Below are 17,465 nucleotides of genomic sequence, written 5' to 3' on the forward strand. Positions count from 1 at the left end.
GGGAAGAGTAAGTTTGGGCAATTAAGAAGTGCCTTGACTTCTTAAAGTGCACCTGTTCCTAATAAGACATCATTTCCCTTAAGCCTCTGGGTAACTCCATTGGTCTGTTGACTAAAGTCTGAGCTCTGCTTCATCTGAAAGGTATTTTTTTCTTTTTATTTCTTCTCTATAGCCCAATCCCTGCCCCTCCACCAAATAATAAAATTATGTCATCTTTTTGGTTTTCTATTCATCCGAGCACCTATTGTGTGAAAGATTCTCTGACAGATACAGAGATAACAAAGATAATTTGTCAGCCCCCAAGAAACTTCTAGCCTGGTCGGTAAAAGTATAATGGAAAGACCATCGGTCTTGAGGTTAAGAGATCTGGATTCAAGTCCTAGCTCAGGTACCTATTAGATTGTATGATACAACTTCTCAATATTTTAATTTCTTTATAAAATGATAATCCTTATATTACCTATTTCATAAGGTAATCATAAAGAAAATATTTTGTAAACATTAAAGTTCTATAGAACTGTGAATTAATATTTAAGGAGCAATAACATATACACATAAAGTATAATTTAAAAGTTAAGGCAATAAAAAGAATGATATGATATAATGGGATGAGTACTGAAGCTAATACTGTCTGACTAGCTGTATGACTTGGGGCAAGGTCCTTCACCTTATTGCCTCAGTTTCCTCCCCTTATAAAATGGAGATAATACAGCTCCCTGTCTCCCAGAGTTGGTATGAAAAAAGATTATGGTAAACTTTAAAATGTCCTAGAAGTGGGAGTTAATATTATAATTATAACCTTTTCTGATTCCATGATTCTGGATGGGGAAAAGGAAAGGGGACTGATCCTAGATTTTCAGAAGGCTCCCAGCACATAAGTCTGAAAGGTCCATTCAAAGGCTTCAGATAATTATGTTCAGAAATGAATTGTGGGTTGCTTGTCTGAAAGTTGTCCTAGCCCAATGCAAAGAAGCTCAATCTGAAAAGACTGGCCACTGATGGAATCTTTTTCATCCACAACAATTTATGATACTCTTTACCAAAGAATGGAGAAGTTGCTATCTCTTTCAGTGAGGAGAATACTCACACTGAAAGAGAAGACTCATGATGATGAAATCATGGGTCCTAGGACATTTGCCTAGCACTGAAATATTAATAATTGATTGGGGTGCAGTGAGAGGTGTACAACATAAGAGTGGGAAGGGTTGTCTATAAAGTGGATTGATCTAATCAAAGAAGGCTTCCTGGAAGGAACTGCATTAAAGGCAGGTTTGGAGATCCAGGCTGTGGGAATGGAAACAAAGACTTGGAGTCAGTGTTTCTCTTATCCTGTATAAGAGACAAGGAATATTAATTGCCACTAGAAATTGGGGGGAAAGATACATACTCAGCCAATAAAAGAGCAGAAGGAAAGATTGTAAAATTAGGTCTGAAAAGGATCTTAGGGTTTATTGAGTCCACTCTCCTCATTTCTAAGTTTTTGAGCTCTATGCTGACATAGAAATGCAGATAGATCAACTATACTGCAGAAAGGGAATTTTGATAGATCTTAACATGGTGAAATTAGATTAGGATCAAAATTTTAGAATTTGCAATTAGATTTGGAGTAGGATTTGGAGGTCCCACAAGTGCAGTGATCTATGTCCTGGGCCCACTTAGACATCTAGATAATACAGTGGATAGAGTGCTGGGCCCAAAGATGGGAAAACTTGAGTGCAAATCCAGCCCCAGATACTTAATAGCTCTGTGAGCCTAGGCAAATCACTTCACCTCTGTCTTCCTCAGTTATATCAACTGTAAAATTGAAATAATAATAGTGACTATTTCCCAAGATTGTTGTGAGGATCAAGTGAGATTATATTTATAAAGTAATTAGCACAGTGTCTAGCTCATAGTAAATGCTTTCTAATTGCTTATTTACTTCCTTCTTTCCTAGCTTCCTCAGTAATAACATTGGCACTTAGGCTCAGATTAAGTATATGATATGAATAGAGGCAAAAAGACTTTGTAAGGGTGGAAGGCATTGCAGTGGGGAAAGTGACTTTGGTCTTTTTCTATTAATGTCTCCATTGCTGCAAGGTCAGGCTTTTAGCAGTATATGTGATCTATGGTGGTCAAGGGTGATGACTTTTTTTTTTCTTTCCCAGAATCCAGAATAAGGGAAGAATTGATAAAGCTGTGTCCCTAGGGATCCAATCTATAACTGCCTGACTGATTTCATGGACTTTACTCCTTAATGATTCCTTCAATAAGGATTAGATATTCATTAAGGGGCATCAGAATGTAATATATGTCAAAAGAGTGGATGCTGGAGGAGGCAATACCAAACCCAAAAAAGTAAGAACCTGTCAATGAACTGTATGCCTATCTTTCTAGGTTTGTCAAATTAAGTGCAGAGAGGTCCATTACTAAAAAGCTGCCCACATTTTTAAGCCACTATAATTTTCAAATATCAACAACTGAACCATAGAAAGTCTGTGTATCTATGAAAGGAGGACCCAGATTGGTCAGACTGTGGAAACCTGATGCTCATATTAACAATAGCACCACCCATCCCTATCATGATCATCATCACCACCATCACCATCATCATCATCACCATCATTACTATCACCATCATCATCATCACCATCATCATTAGACTTCAAGAACTTGCCACTTAGTGAAATTCTCAAAATTCACCAGGGACTTAGGTTTCTAACTGCCAAGAGCAGGTAGAGACTTTAAATTCATATTACATAGAATCTTGGAGTTCATCAAGTCCAAACCATTTGCTGACCCCACTTTAAAATTAAAAAAACAAACACCCAGAGGATCAAAATGAATCAACTAATGCCCCCTTCACAAAGAAGATGACTAGACATTTAAGAACTAGGGAGTGGATCTATAATTTCATTGGAATAGTGAGCAACCAGTAAAGTACTTTCCTCTACCAATGAAGGTCAGAACCTTGGAGAGCTGCCTTCTATACTAAGGAATTTGCCCAGGGTCATACAGCCTGTATGTATCAGAGGTATAACCTGAATTCAGGTTCTCTTCTCCTGAGACCAGCTCTCAACCTCCAATTATGCCAAGCTGCCACTCTAGGTGTTTAATAATCAAATACAATGGTCTCCTTAGCAACTATCTTTAACAAGAGTAGTAGTTCTTAAAGTGCTTTATTCTATATTACTTTATTGTATCCTCACTATAACCCTGGGAGTTGTTAATTGTGTCCAACTCTTTCTGTTCCCATTTGGAGTTTTCTTGGCAAATAGTTTGCCCTTTCCTTTTCCAGCTTATTTTACAGATGAGGAACCCAAGGAAAACAGGGTAAAGTAACTTGCCCAAATGGCTGAATTTGAACTCAGGAGTCTTTCTGACTTCAGTACTCTAGCACTATGGCTAGCTGACCATAATCCTGGGACTTAAGTGGTATTAAAACTCTTCTGTTATAGGTAAGGAAATTCAGGGTTAACAGAAGATCATACATCCAAAGAAGTGTCTGAGACAGTATTACAATTCAGGTTTTCCTGACCTCAAGTCCAGAACACTCTCCACTCATCATATATAGATTTGCAGGCACCCTTACTATCTAAAGAACAAAATTGGACACTACCAAGATGATCATTGTTATGATGTCATTATGACATCATGAAATCATTATGATGGCATCATGTCATAATTATCTTATGTTATATTATAAACTATAATTTTTAAACCACAATCAAGTGATTTCACCAAAAGGGCATTCATAGAGCCTAAGCAAATTCTTTGCTGTGTAATTATTTATGATGGAATAAGTCTGGTTAGGCAGAAGACAGGTAACCAGACTCAAGAGGGACTAAAACCCTGATAACATTGGTGAGATTAAGTGATTTTTCAGAGTCATTCAGCTTTTAAGTATCTGAGGTGGTAGGCTTTTAATTCAGGTCTTTCATACTCTAATCCAACTTTGTATCTATTGTACCACTTAGTTGCCTAAGTGAATAGGCAATACTTCCACAGGTTTGTTGTGATAACAGTGTTTTGTAAATCTTAAAGGCATCTCTTCATTGAACTTGGAGTTCCACAAAAGCAGATAATCACTCTTTTGTAGTCTCCTATAGTTAGCAGCAAAGGACTTAACTTCCTTACCATCTCCCAATACTTTTCCTGTCTCCATGGGAGTTACATAGTTCAGGGAGGTAATAATTCAGGTGACTCCCCAGTATTTAGAGAAGCAGGTAGAGTGAACATAGGGTAATAGAAAGAACACTGATGTTGAGAGGGTTGTTTGAAGCATAGTCTTAATTGATATTGGCTGTAAACAAGTTTCATGTTTCATCATGTCATTCTCTCAAAAACTTATGGTGGCTCCCATTACCCATGAGAGAAATGAAGAGTACTAAGCAGTATTTCAGGGAAAGTTCTTATTCTAGTTCTGTCAGGAAATCACTATGATGGGAGACATGATGGGAAACTTTCTCTTTTCTTTAATCTGTAAAATAAAGGAGGGGATGAGGGTTTCTAGGTGGTACAGTGGGTAGAGCACCAGCCTAAAGTCAAGAGGACCTGAGTTCAAATGTGACCTCACACACTTAACACTTCCTAGCTTTGTGACCCTGGGCAAGTCAGTTAACCTCAATTGCTTCAGCAAAAAAAAAGAAAATTAGAAAATAAAGGAGGGAATGCTATTGAATTGACTTCAAGGTTCCTCTAGCTCTAAATTCCTAAGTTAATAACCAATAGCATATATTTCTGTTTCTTTGTAATTTTAAAAATACTTTCCAGATAACACTTTCACAAAATAAAGAATAATTTCATGTCTCTCTAGGTCTGTTTCCTCATCTAAAAATGTAAATAATTCTTTTACCACATTCATAGAATTATATGTTTAGGGTTAGAACAAATTCTTTATTTTAGATATGGAACTGAAAAGGGAAGTTACTTATAAAAACATACAGCTATTACGTACTTAAGCTAAAACTCAAATGCCCCTTTCAGTTATGCTGTGCTAGACCACACATTTTCTTCTGATCTATATTTTGCCACTAGACCCCAGATTACGTTAGAGGGAAAAGTGAGGCTGGTGACTTTAAACTGCTCTCCCTAACCTAAATACACTTCACTTGCAAATTGTGACATAACCTTCCAGGTGTTATGGTCCTCTTTGAGAATGAGGGACAAACAACAAACTATCGCACAGGTCTAATATTTGCAAAGTTTTTTGTAAATTACACTGTCAAAGGAGCCAGAATTATTTAAATAATCTAAATTAATAATTTCTCTTATTTATCAAATTTTTAATTAAATTCATTTTCCCATTTATTATTTCATTTCATGTTCAAAATAGCTCTCTTCTCATTTTATAGATGATGAAGCTGAGGCTCACAGTGAGCAAATGACTTTCCCTAAGTAATTTAAAAATGGTACCTACAGATCTTCTGGCTCTAATTCCAACAATCTTTCCATTCTCAAAACTCACCTGATTTTCTGCTAGTCAATCAAGAAGAACTACATAAAGCCTCTTCACTCCTGACTTTCTCCTGTACTCTCTGTCCTCTTCCCTAACTCTTTTTCTGTCTTTTACCCCAAGAGGCACTTTGGAAAAACAGAGAGGACAGGCATTTAAGAAACTGCCCTTCTAGTTGTCTTTGGGCAGAGACTGCCTATTCCAGATGAATAATTCATTTGAGATTATTCATGAAATCTTAATCCACTCTAATTAATTTTAGATAAATGTGTGGGCAGTCCAGTCACAGCAGGTTATTAAGGGAAGCCAAAGATTTAAGAGAGGTCTCCCTCCCCTCTTAGGATCATGACTTCTGCCCTTTGGGGCTATAATTGAGTGGTTCCAGAATTTCATATTTCAAGGACTTTCCTGGTGATTCTAGCCACCTCAGTGGAGTTAAAAAAATTACCATATAAGATCTGTATTTTAATTCCAACTCCTCCACTTACTTAGACTGTGACTTGAGACTTGATCCTTTTTCAAACCTCAGTTTCCTTACCTAGACTCACCTTCCTAAATTCAGATATGGTCTCAAACACTAGCTGTGTGACCCTGGATAAGTCATTTTACCCATTTGCCTCAGTTTCTTCATCTGTAAAAGCTAGAGAGGGATATATCAAGCCATTCCACTGCCTCTGTCAAAAAAAACTCCAAATGGGATCACTAAGAGTCAGGCATGATTGAAACTAGTGAACAATGACAATTTTTGACAAACAACTTCATCTTTCAGAGTCTTAGTTTCTTCTCTTACAAAATTTGGGGTTGGAAAATGGGATATTTAAGGTCCTTTTCAGATCTAAGATCCTATTATTCTATAGAAATATTAGTTTCTACTAATGTTTAACTTAACTTCTCTTCCCACCTCAACCCCATTCCCATTTGCTTAGTGAGTAGTTGAAATTAAAGGAAAGAATTGTGGAATGAACAAATATTCCAAGGTTCTTTTCTGAATGTAAAATTCCTAACAGAATAATTCAGTAATAGCACACCTAGAAATACTCATGTGTTGCCTGGAAGAAGTCTTTTACCTATGTTGTATTCTATTCAATTCAGGAAACATTTAAATGCCTACTGTTTTCCAGTGCTTCTAAAGATAAATAGAGGAAAAACAGCAGCGTTGCAAATCTGAAAGAATCCACTTCTTTTCATGTAATCCTCACAACAACCCTTTGAGGATTATGCTTCCCATTTCATTGATGCACAAACTGAGACCTTGAGAGGGACAGACTTTTATCCATTAAATAGTAGAGCTAAAACTGAAACTGTTTGGGTCTCCTGACTCCCAGTCTAGGGGTCTTTACATTTTATCATTTTATTTGATCCTCATAATTGTTCTGGTGGAACAGGGATGATTATTTCTATCTCTGAAGTGGTGAAATTTAAGTGATTTGTGGTCACATAAAAAATTAGTGACTGGGTTGATACTTGAACCCAATCCTCCTGACTCCCCTGCCAATGTTGCTTCTTTTGTCTCCTCTGAGATTATACTGATTTTACCCCTCCTGATTTTTTCACTGGGTAGACATAAGTTTCCACAATATACAGAACACTGGACTTGATCCTAAAGGATATGATTAAGCAGGTGGACAAATAGGCTTTGAGGAGCTTACTCTCTAATAGGAAAGATAAAACTCTGTTAAGACTGCTGACTTCTGCTGCTGGGCTTTGGATAGGATTGAGCCTCATCCTCTCAGATTGGAAACCTTTAAGTCTCTGTCCCCTGTGAAGTGAAAAAGTGGGAGATCAAGGAATATTAAAAAACAGGAATGGTGTAGTAACCAATAAATATATTGGCAAATTTTATACAATTATAGGGAAGGCCACACCCTAAAACTCCATTTAAAATATCTCCCTACTGCTCACTAGATGGGACTTCAATGTACCTGAAGATCTAAATGATTCTTATGTCTCAATTTAATCATTTACTTATTCTGTGCTTTGAGTTAAGTTACTTCTCTCTCTGGGGCTCAGTCTCTACATCCTACAAATGGTTGAGGAGAGAAAACTTTTTGGGGTAGGAAAAAATATTAGATCTCTTCATTAAGTCATAACATTCTGTGATTCAAGTGAGAGATCTTGGCACTGTTGAAATAGCATTCCACTAGATAGAAGCCAGGTGATTAGAATTCTAGCTGTGCCAACTGAGTTGCTGAAGCAAGTTATTTCCCCTTTCCCCTTTGGGTATCAGTTTCCCTATCCATAAAGTGAGAAGCTGAGATCAATCAATCCAATAATTTATTAAATGTCTACTATGTGTTATAGGTGATGGACAGTCCCAAACCCACAAAACCTGGGTTCAAATTCATCCTGTGACACATTCTGCCTTTGTAACTCTGGAAGTAGCAGAGAAAGTGTCTATCTGCTTTGATAGAGGTGATTTCCTCCTCGGTTCCCTTTACCACAGAAATTATAGGTCCAGTTCCTGTGTGTTAGACTTAACACGTTTTTGCATGGGTGATGAAAAGACAAAAAATAAGCAGTTAAGGTCATTTCCACTTCTAATAATTTATGAATATGGTTCTGATTTTAAGCCCCCTTTCTGGTGTTAAAATCTGTGATTCCGGGTCCAAATTACCCTTTATACAGTGATTGAGAGTGATCTGGGAAGGTAGGGAAGGAAGGAGGCAGGAGTGGGAGAAGACTGAGGAACGGACTCTGAGGCTCTGGGATTCCAAAGCCCTTAGAGCAATGGCCCCTTACCCAAGAAGATAACGTTTCTGAAGAGTTAACAACCACACACCCAACCTCACCCACTCCCCACCCTGACTAGCAGAACTCCCTAGAGCTGGGAAAGAGCGGCTGCTAAAGGGTTAATGGGGCGCAGCTTCTCAGTTGGCTACAACCCGGAGCCTCCACTCCCATTTCGGGGCCTGTTAGAGCGCACGGATGGTAGGGAAGGGGTTAAACGTTAAACAGAGGCTGGCCGCCTTTGGGGCGAGGTCTGGAGAGAGGACTGAGGAACACTCAAAGAAGCAGATTGCAGCCCAGAGCCTCTGTGGGTGCTTTTAATCTAAACCCCGGACGTCCCTCCCTATTTTGGGGGTTTTGCTGTTCCTTACGCCTCTGCCTTTTGCTTTTTCCATGTACCTCCGTGTGTATCCCTGTTTCTTGCTCTGTGGGTGTCTCTGTCTTTCTATGTGTGTGTCTCAGTCACTTTTTCTGTCTTTCTTTCTTTGTCTTGGGGTGCCCATCTCCCTTTCTTTCGGTCATGTCTCTGTCTCACCCAGTGTGTCTGTGTCTCTGTGCGCCTCCTTCCACCTCTGTGTAGTTGTGGGTCTTCCTGGTGGCTCTCTGGGTGCGTCTCTGTGTTGGGTGTGTGTGGTGTGTGTGTGTGTGTGTGTGTGTGTGTGCGCGCGCGAGCGCGCGCGTGTGTCCGTGTGTGCCGCTCTCTGTGCCGGTGTATGCGCCTTGCCTCTGTTATGTGACTGTCTCATTAGTCACACCCTTGCCTCGAAATTGCCCCCCTTCCCCCATGGCGAACTAAGCCTCCGATTCCCTTTAGAATTCAGTAACCTTCCTCCACCTGGCACGTGGGAGTTCGGGCTAGGGGCAGCGGGCAGGTCTCCCGGTCCGGGGCATCCCAAGCCTTTCAACTTTTTGTCTGGGAGCCAATCAGCGCGGTCACCTGTTACTTGCTTTGGCCGGGCCCTCCTGGGCGCTCCCACTGAGTCATTCGATAGCGCGGGGCTCTGGAGGGGAGGCGGGCGGGAGGGCGAGCTAAGCGAGCAAGTAAGTGCCTGCAGCCTCCTCCTCCTTCCCCGTCTCCCTCCCCGGCTTCCCCCGGCTTCAGAGCCGCGCGCGGGGCGGCGGCTGCTTCTCGGGATGCGGCCGCTAAGCCGCCGGGCTTCCCTAGCGCGCCGGGCACACCTGCTCGGGAGCCCAGCGCCCGGGATGAGCCCGTGCAGCGCGCCGTGGGCTGAGCCCTAGCCTTCCTCCTCTTGAAGCTCTTGTTTGGTTTCTCCCTCCTAGGCCTCTGCCGCAGACATGGAGAAAATCAGGTAAGCTGCACAGCCTTCTTGTCATTCCAGATTTATTTGACAAAATACTGTGTTCCTGGACGCCTGTGGTGGAGGGAGAGCAAGGACTGGGAGGGGGAAGGGGACAGTGCATTTACCCGGGGGCGCGGGCCAATGCCCATGGAGGGTTGGAGGGAGAGAGAGAGACAGAGAACCTCCGGGGTCTCAGAAGACAATAGCCAATTTCCCTGGTGCTATTACAGAGTATGGCTTTTGCACACTCCATTGGGCGGGTCTACACACCCGTGGTGGCGGATATGAAACCAAACGTCCCTCCCCAGCTTCTACCTCCCCAGAGGTCGTTTTATGAGACCTAAAGGATCCAGTAGTTGCTTGAGGCCCTAAGATTTCTGGACATTCTGGAACTGGAAAGGGTGGGAGTCGTTTCGGCCGGGCTGGAGCAGCGGATCGCCCGCGCGGGATTACTCTCTGCCTAGGAGCTCTTAGAAGCCTTCTGGCTCCTCTCTGGTTTTATCAAATCCTGTCATAGATGGTTGGATCTGCCAGCTCAGGTTTGCATAAGGCAAAGTTGTTGCTGTTTTGATGGGCGTCTGAGTTTATGTGGTCTGATGCTCTAGCATGAGTTTCCCCTCCATTCACTGGGCACTCCATCCAGAGCTGTTTCCTATCTCATTCTGCCATTTCTGTCTCCTTGGCTTCAGACAGACAGCCCTGCCCTATTCCCTTCTGTCCCAAGAATGCACTTTCCTCAGTTGCCTCATTCAAATCTTTCTCTTCCATCAAGACTTAGTTTAGGTGTTGTCTCCCCTTTGAAGCCTCCCTGATTCCTACTGCCCAGCAATCCCGACTGAAAGTGATTTTCCTTCCTAAAGTTTTCTTAAATAACTTTATATGTATCTATCCTTTGCCCCTTTCATTTCAAGTGTACCTACATCTCCTCCATACACATCAGTAGAGTGTAAGCTTGAGAGAAGGATTGTGTCATTTCCCCATTTTTCTATCCCCTCTGTTTTTCCCATAGTAGATACTCAATAACTGTTCTACTTAAATTGTTCTAACTTAATTCTGTGGCTATTGTAAAGCTCATAGGATGTGGGAAGTGGCTGAGAAAATATCAAGTCTAAAGATTAGGCGCCCATTCAGAATCCTCCTGGTTAAGCCCAGCATATGAATGTATAGCTTTCAACTATCTACTATGTATACTTTGGATACTATATATATTAGGATCAGGCTGATTTAAATATTCGTGGTTCCCCTTTCCTCTTCACCACATCCACTCATTTACTCAGGTAGAAGTCTTCTGGAGTAAGTGCTTGAAGACTGTAAGGAGCAGGAGCTATTAGGGTCTCAACATGGTCTTCCTTGAGCAGAGTCAAGAATATATATTCATTCAACTAATATTTATAAAGTGTTTGGTTTATGCTTAGTCTGTTCTGTACAAGGGATAGATACTAAAATAATTTAAACACAGGCCATAGAATGTCAAAGCTGGCAAGGGCCTTGTACTTACAAAATGACAGAAGATGGGAACTGGAAGGAATCTCGGAGACCTAGTAAAAATCTCTTCTTTTATAGATGAATACATTCAGAAAGATTGTCCAAGGTCATGTGTCCTGGAAATACCATACTTTGTACTTGAACTCAAGTTGCCCAACTCTCAACTGTAATATTTCCACTGCTTTGTAGAAGCGTATCTAAAGTCATACATAGAGAAGAGAGAATAAAATACATAAGAAAGATCCAGGCAAAAGGCTGTGGGCAATTTGAGAAGAAAGACATAGCTTTCAACTGGTTTGTTCTGAGAAGGCTTCATGATCATTTCGGTATGATCACACTAGTCACTGATCTGAGACAAATCCCCAGGAAAGCATTGGGGTTGAGAGAAGGGCTATTATTCCCTGGTGTGCAAATTTTACATGACCCCACAATATTTCTGGGACGATATTCCTTTATATAACAATCATCTGGTCCAGCTTCCTCATTTTTTAGGTAAGCAATCTGAGTGAAAGATTTAATAAACACTTAATATGTTCCAGGCATTGTGAGAGGGGTTGTTTTTAGAATGAAAATCTCCCAACTATCAGTTGTTAAAAATTCCATTGTGTCAACAGGAGTGAGGATGTGTCTTCCTGGTCTCAACATGACCTTACTATGCAAGACCTCTTGCTATGGTCTTTTCCCCCCACTCTTCAGTTGCTTCTAAAGGCAAGAGTTGATTAGAGACAGCACAATGCAGAAACAAGAAAACTAGACTTGAAATCAGAAGAGCTTGATTGAAGTCTTGTCTTTAACTCGTACTACGGGTTGCTAAGTGGAGCAGGGGATAGAGTTTAAATTCGATCTCAGACACTTATTAGCTATATGAACCTGGACAGGTCACTTTACCTTTGTCTCACTTGTGAGTGTTGCCTCAGTTTCTGCAACTGTAAGATGGGAATAATAATAGCACCTATTTCCTAGAGTTTAAGGGCAAATGTCATAATTTGTAAGGGTCAAATGTCATAATAAATCACTTAGCACATTGCCTGGCATGTAGGAAACATTATATATAAATGTTAGCTGTTTAACTTGGGCAATTATTTCAACTATGAACTTGAACAATTACTTCAACTTTCTGTGGTTCTATTACTTTATAAGATGGAGAAAAATAATTCTTGTACTTAAATAACTGTGAGGAAAGCAACTTATTAACCTCAAAATATTGCTGACATAGGAGTTGAAATTTATTATATGGAGAGTTATTCATTAAATCAAGGCTAAAAGGCTTGGAGATATGCCATATGTAGAATTTCTCATGGGGCTATTGGATTTCTAGATTCTCTGAACATAACCTTGATCTAATTGTCCAGAGGTGTCCCAGACAGCCTAAAGACTCCAGGAGATCAGCTCAGAGATCCAGCTGTGGCATTTCTGTAATATTCCTTGAGGAGTAGACTTGGCCAAAGAGCAGTTGTAAGGCATAATGGGTATTTGGAACTAAGACCCTGAAAGGTTTTAAAGCAAAGCCCATAAACTTATTTAGAAATTTTGATACAAAGAGGATTTGCACCCCACCCAGCCTTGTTGGTTTCCCTCTCCCAGAGAACTTAAGCCATTTTTGAGAAACTGGAGATTAGAAAAATGCTTAAGGAGCAAGAACTCAGGCCCTATTATGAGGCTGTAGGGGCAAGTTGTGATCAAAGTTGCTTTGAACTAAGGATGTGTAATCTAATCAAGGGAATAAAGGAATTTAGTGTCCTCAATTTAGATCTAGAAGAGACCTTCTAGGTTATCTCATCCAACCTACTCATTTTACAGATTTGGAAACTGAGACCCAAAGTGACTTTCTCAAGATCATAGAGCCCTAAGTAGCAGAGCTGAGAGTCAAATAAAAAATTCAGGACTCTTTCCACTATAGGGAGAGAATAAGTATGTGCATGCGTGCATGTGCACACACACACATACACACACATGCACACATACACAGCCTACTATGTGGCAGTCACTATACTGCTTTTAACAAATATTATCTCACTTATTTGATCCTTACAACAAACCCTAGGGACTATTATTGTTTCCATTTTACAATTGAGAAAACTGAGAAAAACAAAGGTTAAATAACTTGCCCAATATCACATAGCAAGCCAGGATCTGGGGCCAAATTTGAATCTGGATCTCCCTCACTCTAGACCCAGCATTCAATCAGCTGCTTTTACCAATGCTGCCAGCCCCAAAATCCAATTCTCTTTCCATTGGCTAAGCAGTTTCACTTGTAATGCTCTGAGCATGATAGGATGAGGAAAAGAAATCTTGATATTCATGGGTCATAGGCAAATACTTCCAGAAATTTATGTGACCACTAATTCTTTTGCATCCAACAAGGTCAACTAGAAATATCACAGGTAGATGCCTACATGAAAGTTGAATTGTTATGATCCTCCAACTTTTTCCTTCCTGAATTTATCTTTAGCCCCAATGCTCTCTTGCACTCTATGTCTGCTTAAATAACTCTTATAACTCTCAAATATTTGTAGATATCCCTATATCTATTTGCTTATTTCTTAGTCAGGCTGTGAGCTGTGTCAGTGCCATTAATCCTCCCCAAATCCTCCCCTTTCATTCCCTTTAATCTCTCCCTCCCAACCACCAAGGGTTTACCCCTTTTGTCAGTTTTCTACTGAATTCTCTGAGATTCAGCCAAAGATTTCTGCTACTTATTCCAAACCACACCCTTACCTAGTACCTAATTCACCTGCTATTACAAAGATATATTCATAAACTAATAAGGAGAGGCACCATGATATAATTAGTAGATATGGCAATGGATTTAGAAAGAGGCTGGTTCTAATCCTGACTCAGACACTTATTAGCTGGATAACTGAGCAGTCTCTTAACCTCCCTGTTCTTTGCAATAATAGGTCCCAGCCCAAGCCTTACTTGCTCATTGTTTTGGTTTTGATGGCTCAGAGTGAGTGTAAATAATAATTATTTCTGTTCTGGACAGAAACTCTGAGGGTCTCCCCCTCCCAGACCAATTCTTTTGTGAAGGCAAAATAGGAGCATATTTTGCCTCAATTCTTTTAGCATTTTAATTACTGAATGGATTTTGCCTCAAACAAACTAAGACCTGGGAAAAACCTTAACTTAAAAAGACCAAGGTCTCTCACTGCATCCTGGGTCATAGTAAGTCATCCTGACCTATGCCTTGTGTAGCTCTGCCTCACTTTAATTCAAGTCACTTGAAAGATATTAGTCTCCTGATACCATTGATCCCCTTTGAAAATGAAGGACAAATAATTTCTCTAATGATGTCATTGGGGGATTATACTAGTTTGTTCTCCAAGGTTGACTCAATTGTCAATCTATAAAAATGTTATAACTGGTGGAAACTCTTATTAATTGAATTATGGAGCTGAAAAGGACCTTGGGGATAAATTAGTTCAAAATCCTTCATTTTTCCAGTGAAGAAATTGAGGACCCCAACAGGACAAATGACTTGTTAAGTCCTAAAGGCAGCTTCTGAAAAAGCCAGAATCCTAGTCTCCTTGGATGACCATCTCCAATCCAATGACTATCTCCTGGTCATTGTATCTTTCTGTAATACTTTTCTCCTATACACTCTGGTTTTCAAAGCTCTTTATAATTTATCTGCCTTCTAAGTCCTAGGAAGGGAAATGAACATGGTAGTGTGTGATCTAGAGTCAGAGAGACCTGAGTATAAATTCTGCTTTTGAAGTGTACTTACCCATTTTACTGAAGGGAGATCATTCCTCTCCAGGAACGTTAGTATCTAATGGTGATATAAAGTATCTACCTCACAAGGTTGTGGTGAGGCTCAAAGAAAAGAAAAATATAAATAAAATGCTTTGCAAACTTTAAAACATTATATACAGATGTTATTATCATGAGATCATGGAATTAAAATTAGAAAGTAACTTTGAGGTCATTGAGCCCAATCCCCTGAATTTTAGAGATGAGGAAACTGAAAGATTTTCAGTGATTTTGTAGTCTTTGAACCTTGATCTGCCTGAATCCTAGTATATTCTCGATTATGTGCTACTCTGCATGTATCATCTGTCTCCCAGTACTCACCTTGCCATTTATACAGCCTGGTTTCTTCACTGTATTCTGCCCTTGATGATGCTGAGGAAGCTAAGTGAATAGAGGGTTGAACTCTGAATCAGTTCTTATACAGCTGTGTGATCTTGGATAAATATCACTCTCCCTTTCCATCAATTTCCTTATCTATAAAATGAGAATAATGATAGCACTTACCTCACAGTAAAATGTTTTGTAAACCTTAAAGCCCTACTGCAGAGAGCACAATTCCATTGGGCTGGTCACATTGTTCAAATGCCAAATGTATACTTGCCAAAAAAAAAAAAATTTATGGAGAACTCACACAGGGCAAGGGCTCATATGGTGGTCAGAAAATGTGATACAGAGACTCTCTCAAGGTATCACTTTATGACATGGAAGACACTGGCATAGGACCTTTCAACATGATGTGCTCTCATCAGAGAAAGTGCTGTGCTCTATGAGCAAAACAGAATTGAATTAGTTCAGAAGTTCAATTCAAGTTGCATAAAATTAGAGAAGCTTCCCCAAATGTTCACACAGACTATTTGTTTCTGACCTGTAGCAGAGCATTCTGAGCTTGATTTGGTCTGATCAGCCATAGTCAGACACATTATAACTTGACTCTTAACATAGTGATGTCATTTTGGTCCTCTTTGAGAATGAAGGACAACAACCAACCAACCAACCAAAATGTTTTGTAAACCTTAAAGTCCTATATAAATGTAATCTATTATTTCCTTGCCTAGAATTCACCTTCTCCTTACTTATACAGCTATTCCTTTCTCCTTTCCTCAATGTCTTTCCAAATCTCCTCCATATCTTTCAGGCCCCAGCTTAGCTCACCATACAAACCCAATTTATTTATTTGTTTCTGTTAACTCAGCTTGCTATCTGAATCAATAAAATACACTTAAATACTTTAATTGTTCTCTAATTATGTCATATACATTATTCTTATTTTTCACCCCACTTCCCAAGTTAATTAAGGGTAAGAACTGGGCGTTGTAATGTCTTTATCTCATCAAGGACTGAGAGGGCCAGGTATGTAGTGTAGAATCAAGGAGTCATAAAGAATGACTATGCATTCAATTTGAATCAGCAAATTTGTGTTAGAGTCTCAGATTTTTCATTTACATATATGAATCAGGGTAGCTGAGTGTCAAAATAGATAAAAGCACCTGAATTCAAATCCAACTTTAGGCCACTTTACCCCTATTTCAGTTTCTTCAACTGTGAAACAGAGATAATAATATTTTACCTTAAAGTACCTGCCTTAAAGATTGTCGGGATAAAATGAGATTATAATTGCAAAGTACTTAATATCATGAATGGTACAGAGCAAGTGCCATATAAATGTTAGTTATCATTGCTATTAAAATTCCTGGCCGTTAGATTCCTCACCTGTAAAAATGATGGTGTTAGACTTGATAATATTTAAAGTCCCTTTGAATTAAAAAGAAATTCAAGAGATAATTTTGTGTACTCCCTGCCTTATGGAAGATAAGAGATCTATAGCTGGAAGGAACCTCAGAGACTTCAAATTCATTCCCTTCAGTCAGTCAATAAGCACTTAAGAAGCACCACTATGTGCCGGGTATTGGGCTGAATTCTAGGGATACAAAGAAAAGCAAAAGACAGTCTGCTTTTAATAAATTCAGTCTAATGGGGAGAGGCAGGATGTGAAAGACAGCATGCAGACAGCTACAGCTATGTACATACAAAATATATACAGCATAAATTAGAGATAATCAACAGAAAGAAAATGCAAGTATTAAGAGGATCAGAAAAGGTTTCTTGTGGAAGATGGAGCTTTAGCTGGGACTTGAAAGAAGCTAAGGAAGAGGGAGAGCATTTCAGGCATATAGAGACAGCCAGGGAAAATGTCTAGAATCTAGAGATGGTGCTTCTTGTGTGAGGAGTATCACTGGATTTCAGGGTATGTGGAGAAGTCTGAAGTCTAAGAAGAAAAAAGGTGAGGGTGGGAGCTAGGAAGTTTTATACTACTAGAAAGTGAGACCTAAAGAGGATTAGAAGTAAGCATTTGATAGTATTTGAGTATCTGTCCTCTGAGTTCTGAGACAATACGAAGTCACACAGAAGGAAAAAAAATTTTTTTTGATTGGTTGTATTTTTGTTGTTGTTCAGTTGTTTCAATCATGTCCCACCTTTCTTTATGATCTCATTTTAGAGAGTTTCTTGGCTCTCTGCCAAGAAACTAGAGTGGTTTGTCATTTCCTCATTTTACAGAAAGGGCAGATAGGGTTTAATAACTTACCCAGACCGCTAGCAATTTTCTGGGACTGGATTTGAACTCATGTAGATGAGTTTTCTTGAGTCTAAGTCCAATGCTGTATCTACTGAGCCACTAGCTGCCCCCAGATTGATTATACATTTAATATCTAATTTGTTGAATAGTTTTTCTAAGATACCAGTGTAAGTAAATTTTCCTCACAAAG

General features: G+C 39.6%; 1 protein-coding gene across 3 annotated transcripts in view; it reads left to right on the forward strand.

The window, feature by feature from the left end:
- BEGAIN (brain enriched guanylate kinase associated) overlaps positions 1–17,465 on the forward strand; it is a 269,775-nt gene that overhangs the window by 69,724 nt on the left and 182,586 nt on the right. For 2 of the 3 annotated variants that reach the window (XM_031953246.1, XM_031953247.1), the window contains exon 2: positions 9,443–9,471. In XM_031953246.1, the coding sequence (XP_031809106.1) occupies positions 9,443–9,471 (29 nt within the window). Of the gene's footprint in view, positions 1–8,318; positions 9,472–17,465 lie in introns of those variants that run through there. The other variant, XM_031953248.1, reaches the window with a different exon arrangement.

The sequence above is a fragment of the Sarcophilus harrisii genome, chromosome 2 (assembly GCF_902635505.1).
Source record: "Sarcophilus harrisii chromosome 2, mSarHar1.11, whole genome shotgun sequence".
NCBI lineage: Eukaryota > Metazoa > Chordata > Mammalia > Dasyuromorphia > Dasyuridae > Sarcophilus > Sarcophilus harrisii.